The sequence below is a fragment of the Seriola dumerili genome, unplaced genomic scaffold (assembly GCF_002260705.1).
Source record: "Seriola dumerili isolate Sdu_G_001 unplaced genomic scaffold, Sdu_1.0 BDQW01000169.1, whole genome shotgun sequence".
Taxonomy (NCBI): Eukaryota; Metazoa; Chordata; class Actinopteri; order Carangiformes; family Carangidae; genus Seriola; species Seriola dumerili.
Window position 1 is genome coordinate 1,662,565 of NW_019174424.1, and position 6,669 is coordinate 1,669,233.

The following is a 6,669-nucleotide window of genomic DNA, read 5'->3' on the forward strand; positions in this document are numbered from 1 at the left end:
CATGCCAACATCAGTCACAAAAAATGTCTTAAAGGTGGATTAGTATGAAATGAATGCTATAACAATTAACCCTTTTGTTAACAAAAGTTTAAAAGTTAAAATATATGAATATATCTCTTGTTTATAGAATATATGCAGCAAACACTAATTGTCCTGATATTAGTCACATTTGAAGTCACCTGTTCAGTTATCCTTCTTCCCATGTTTTCAGGGTGAGGAAGTCCACATACCTGCGTCTCCAGCTGCTGGCCAAAGAGGACTACCAGCTGAGCTCCATGATGGAGGAGTCTCTGCTGCGCGACCGACTGTCCCCTGTCCTCATCCAGCCTCACCTCCAGGCCATGGACCGCAGGCTCCGGCTGGTGCTGCAGGTCCTGGCAGGCTGCGTGGAGAAAGAAGGCTATGTTAATGTTGTGGAGGAGGATTTAGTCGGGGACACAGCCACCCACAGGAGCCCAGGTCACAGGTAGTGAGGGAAACGCTCCAAGGTGACGGGGACCACCAATGACACATGGACAATGGACCACATCTGTGGCTGTCTGACCAATGGGATTGGACCAGAAATCCCACTTCTGATATCAAGCTGAATTCAGTGAATTCCAAGACTTGCCATCATTGCCTCTATGGAACCTGCTTTGAAGTGTGTTTATAGAAGAAACAGATACAATGAAAGACTGTGCTCACACAGAGGCTTTGTATTTGTTAGATACAGATGTATTTTTGTTTTACCAGATGTTGTATAAGACATAAAGGAACCACTGCTGTGCTCTGATTTTGTCCTGTTTGTTTTGAATATGGAGGGTATCAGCTTGTTTTATGTGTTTTATTATATTAGTGCATAACCAAATGAGAACTTAAACTGACTGGGCATCTCATGGTCAGACAATAAGCTTTATCAGTTATCACGATGTATGAAAAGGTTAAGAAAGTGTGTGGGCGTTAGGAGAGTTTTTTTGTAAAACATGTTAGAAAATATAGTTTTCACATTCTGCAGTCGACTAGATCAGCGGGAAAAGCTAAGTCAGGCCTGGCACAAACAAGGAGAAAAAAAAGTGTGTTCTGTTGATCTGTCTTCGTGAGCTTTTTGTCTTGGCACAGACTTGGAACAGACCGATTGAAAATATAATTACACACTTCTGAACAGCATAAATCAGTTCAAGTATATTTCTCACTGTAGTTCAAACAATACCTTCACTTTGCCTTATTCCAATTTTATATCTCTTTTTTTTTACTTTCCCATCTCCCCACTACATGCAGTACAACAGCACAACACAAACATTATTTTGTAAACCAAAAATACTCTAAATGTAAACAGTCCACACTGATGTGCTGGTTATTGTTTATTAAATGGTATGTCACTACATTCAAGTGCACTACCATTCTTACCTTCCTCGTCTGCTCTGATATAATTTTACAATTTATGCAATGCAAAATGTTACAGTTTGTATGTTGTTTCATTTTATGAGATTTAATGTCCAAATTACTATTTATTGGTGCGTTACAAAGAGTGAAAGTGGTTTAATAAATTCTAGGTCATGGTTTTGCTTCATGTTGCTTTATACGTCAGGAAATATTTAGCATTTGGATACTATTTAAATTGACATTCCTTTGGGTACTATTTTTATGTTCGGATGATAGACAAAGAACTGAGCTGTTGGATTTTGGACATTAAGTTGTTGAAGTGGTGCCAGTGCAATTTTCAGTTTCCTCCTTAAGAGTCCTGTGCATTGGCTAACCCAGTACCTGTGCAATGACAGAAATGGAGTACTTGAATGTTTTTGGGTTTGCAGTATGGACAGGATTCATAGAACTAAAAACAGTGTAAAAGCCTGGGAGCTGGACTCAAGTCTGCTTTGGGGGTGATATAGGGGTTAAAATGCCCCATCCCACCACAGGGATAACTTGTTTTCATAATCTCAGTGTAAATACCTATAAATACTTTGAAGACCTAACAAGCTGCACCGCACAGTGATTTGCTTCTGTTTTCTGCTATTGCATTGTTACTGTGAAGATCTGTTTACTAAATGATTAAAGTGTGCAATAAAAACAAAAGTGAGGACAAAACGCTCTGTGTGTGTAGGTGGCTGCAGACATATGGACCCTCTCTGTCTTGATTTTATGCATGGGTGGAGGTGAATGTATGTGCTTGTTTGAGGGGTATAGACTAACAACGCACTGTACAAAAGTAAGAGGTCGCATTAAGTGAAGAACATATCACATTTGTCAAATTCGGGCAGTGGGCAGCTTTAAAATAACACATGAGAAAACCCATCCATCATCCATGACCTTTACCTGTTAGCATATACTGGTAACTACTTGAACATGTATGCAGCCTCAATCACACACGCACACACACACACACACACACACACACACACACACACACACACACACACACACACACACACACACACACACAAAATTTGAAATCACCACACTACATGCAGTCTATGAGCACTGAGTCAAATTTTACACTGAGATACTAATGAAGATTTCACAGGCCTGCAGTTCCAGATTGTAATAACTATAAATAAGGTTTCTCATTTTGCAAATTACACAAAGTACATCCATTAGGCCTGAAGTTAAATGTCTTCCAGTTGTGAACCATTAAAGATGAGTCAGATCTGTATGCACTCCTACACGAATTGCTCGTGTGGGTCAAGCCAATATTTCTTTGACATTATAACATTCAACATTCATTTTCTCTATTTTTTTATTCTTAAGTTTTATTCAGTAACTGATTTGAGAATCAGTCTGAGTAAAAGCACCCTTTTGTCAGTCTTTTTCGGGACATAGAGTATATACAGTATACTGTATATCCTCCTTGATTTCCCTTTAATGTGGGTTTAAAAATAAATTAAAGTAAATATTTGAAATAGAAAGTAGTGCAACACCTGTGACAATGACGATCTGTAAATTGTGATGATTGACCTAGTTATACCTATAAACTTCCTTGTAATTTGATCTCGTGTCCATAAAGTATTGGAACTGCAAAGATCATTGAAGGATCAATGAAGAGATTTTTGAAAATCTGTTTCCATGGATATAAAAAAGGCTCAAATGCACGTGGCTACAACTGTTTCTTCGTCCACAAAAGCATTAAGTCTCTAAATCTGTTGATCAAACGTTTGGCAGAATTTGCAGTTTTGCTCCAGCAGACAGACATGTTTAGCTTAGCATGTGCTGCCTCGCTAGCAATGACAGCAGCCGGGCAGCTCACGGCGCTGTCCGCGGTGCTGCAGGAAAACACCAACGACGTCCGTGTAACAAAGAAAAACAGACCACCCGGGCCGTGGTGCGAAATGAGTTTCCAGGACTCTGTGCGTGGTGGTGAAGGAAGTGCCGAGGAGCTGTCCGTGGTACTGAAGGGTCACAGCTAAAGCAGCACCACGGACAGAGCCGGTGTTCTTCATGACAGGGGATAAGGAGCCCGTGGATGAGGCGTGAAGGGGATGACGAAGACGGTCAGATCATTCTGGTAGCTGTAGATAAACTGTATTTATATCGTTCAGCATGTGTTACTGTCTTTTCTAACTGAGATAAAGACACAGACTTGCTCAAAGAAGAGACAATAGCTCTTTAATTATGAAAATTTGTTTGTTAGGTCTAAAAAATATCATCTGTTTTGACACCACGTGCTCTCATCTCCCTCTAATCATCGGTGCAAAAGTGTTAAACTACAGGCAACTTTTAAAACACCGCATTTATCATTTCTGGTTTCTTCACAGTAAACGAAGGTACATACTGATCTTCCCCCAGGAGAGGGAGCGAGTGTACCACATTTATGACTGTGGAGCTCAGGAACAAGAAGCTGTTACGGGCCAAAATTCACTAGGTGGCACTCAGGCCCCATGGTCATGTTTGAGAGGGTTCCATCTGCGTTACAGGGGTGATGCTACCTGAGTTAAGGTTGTAGCCAGTGAATTATACTTTGTGCCTCGGTGTGATGAGCTGATTTTTCAAGCAAGGCTACATTTTATGACTCTCACTTATACTGAAGGTCATAAGAATTTAACGATACAATCACAAAGTGTCCCCATGAAGAAGCTGATATGTCTTGTGGAAAAAAAGTTTGAAAACAAACACTTAAAGAACGGAAATGTAATTTGGAAAAAAATTGGGCTATCTAGTCTACAAGGTTGCCGCACTTCATAGGAGTGACTATTAGATTATTTACTAGACTTGTACAATAACAAATGACTAAAGTGACCATAACATGGTCATTTATGTTTTGGATGTTATATGTTAAAATGTGTTAGAATTATCAGTGTATTTATTTAGTTAACGCTTTTTTTCACATGGCCCATGCTTCTTATCATTTTCCCAGATTTCATTCATATTTTTATTCAACCTGTCCTGAGAAAATAAGAAAACAGCATTGACACTATTCCCGGTCACTCCCACTCTGCCCAGATGTTGTTTACCCTCCACAGCAGACCATCCCACATTCTCTCACCTCATTCAGTGGCAGTCTCTCCTGCCTAGTAACAGTATCCAACACCACTGTCCTCCCCGTCTCTATGGCAACAGAGAGCAACCCCCTTCCTCCCCTTGCCTCCCACTGATCCAAAGGTGTGTGTGGCTGAGTCCTCGACGACCCTGACCCTTACACCTCCCCCACTCCCCCACTCCCCCATCAGTGAACTTAAATTATGCCTGAGTTGGCAAACACATTTCTTGAAAACTATAATTGCACCACAAACAGATACATGTACCTGCATATCCAACATTTATATATAATGTTCAAGTATCATTAAAAATACTACAGACTTATAAGGTCACACGTAGAAAAAATATCATAAAGCCTCTTAAATCCAGTGATGAGGAGCCTGCTTCATAAGGTCTAACCTACTTAATCCTTGAAACACTGTAATGACGTTTCACTGAAATTACATAATAAGGCAAAAACAAATCTCGTGATTTTGATGAGAAATAAACAGCTGAACACAGTAGACACACTTATTATTTCAGAAGGCGTCACCAGCTCTCTCACTAATATATTGGAGTGAAAAACACAACACTACCCTCACGCATACCCCCTCAAAGTGTACACACAAACGGGGCTCTGTGTGTGTGTGTGTGTGTGTGTGTGTGTGTGTGTGTGTGTGTGTGTGTGTGTGTGTGTGTGTGTGTGTGTGTGTGTGTGTCAGAGCGTATGGCGAGCTGAGATGAGAGGAGCTTTCAAACGCTTCTTCAGAGGCAGTCGTTTTTAACCCCTGTCCGTCTCGATTGATGTCAGCGCTGTAGGCAAAATCACGCTTCACTCAGATCCGCACTGATCAAAACAAACGCATCCCGGGGAGGATAGCGCGCCGAAATGGTTCTTGGGTACACAGGCGCGATGACGTCTAGCCTATTCATAGCTTCCCTGCATCTGGTGGCACTGATCTCCAAACTGTCCAATACTCATCATCTTTAAAAAAAAAAATAAAAATAAAAAATGGACTATAAACTAAAATGTTCGTTGTTTAGGCCGACTGTTTCAAACCGAGCAGGGAGAAACGTGAAGGTCTGTCTGCCTCACATCTTCATTTCTTCTCCTTAAAGCGCCTAATTATTTTTACTGAGAACTTTACAAGCTGAACTCATTCTCATCTCTGAGGAGACGGTGCTCTGAAAAGCCAGCCCTCTCCACCTTGTTTTTTTTTTTTTTTTTTTTTTTTTTTTTTTTTACAGCGGCTGAGCAACACCCTGCCAATAGGAGCTGGCTCTGTGTCTGAACTCATGAATTATTAAAAGACGACTATTTCGCGGCTGCAGCTAAAATTAGGAATAGCCTTATGTTGGCTATAATTAGAAAGCAGATGGAAAGCGTTCATTTATAATAGTACATGGAAGGTTTTGACATTTCCAGGTGAGGATGCTGTGTGTGCGTGCGTGTGTGCGTGCATGTGTGCGTGCGTGCGCGTCTTCAGAGTGAGCCTGGCGACAGAGACAAAACTCTCCCTGTCTGTCGTCAAGGTCAGACGGAGGCGCATCCTTTTGCGTCAAGAGCACCGGGAGAGAAATTAAACTCCAAATCAATTGCCCTTGAACCGCTGCGCGTGTGTGACTGTGTGTGCGACTGACTGACTGGCAATGCGTGCGGCCACGAATTTGTTTATGAAAGTGAGAGAAAAAAAAGCAACCGAGATTGTGTGCTATGTTCTTCTACGCATCTGTCCATCCTAGCGTGTGTGTGTGTGTGTGTGTGTGTGTGTGTGTGTGTGTGTGTGCGTGCGTGCCAGGAGCGATCACGGGCCATTGCCATAATTGCACAGCGCGCAATATATACGGCGGGAGGAAGAGAAGGGGGCGCCGTTTGTAAACCCGATGAAACACCCTTGGCTGCACAGGAGAAATCCAGAATGACCGACATAGGCTACGCTCCGGCGGCTCGGCGCGTTGCGACAAGTGCTCCTTTTGCACGAAAGAGCAAATGAAAACAAGGAGAAGAGAGGATGCTAATTATTGACGCGCGCCTGAGCAAGCTGCCAGCAGCCCCTCGTCTGTCACTCAAGAGGAGGAGGCGAGGAGAGAGGGGAGGGGATGGCTGAATGGGAGGAGAGTCACAGTCCCACTCCCCTCCTCCTCATCCTCCTCATCCTCCTCCCCCTCCCCTCCCTCACTCCTTATTTTCATTCATGGCACAATCAGCGACACACGCATACACATATCTCCCCCACGCAG

The 6,669-nt window shown here is 42.4% G+C and overlaps 1 protein-coding gene across 1 annotated transcript in view; it reads left to right on the forward strand.

Annotated features, from left to right (window-relative positions):
• Positions 1–2,052, forward strand: part of LOC111227056 (extracellular serine/threonine protein kinase FAM20C-like) — a 50,172-nt gene extending 48,120 nt beyond the window's left edge. The window contains exon 10 of the mRNA XM_022752435.1: positions 212–2,052. Coding sequence (XP_022608156.1) covers positions 212–470 — 259 coding nt within the window. The 3' untranslated portion in view covers positions 471–2,052. The remainder of the gene's footprint in view (positions 1–211) is intronic.
• The last annotated feature ends 4,617 nt before the right edge of the window (positions 2,053–6,669 follow it).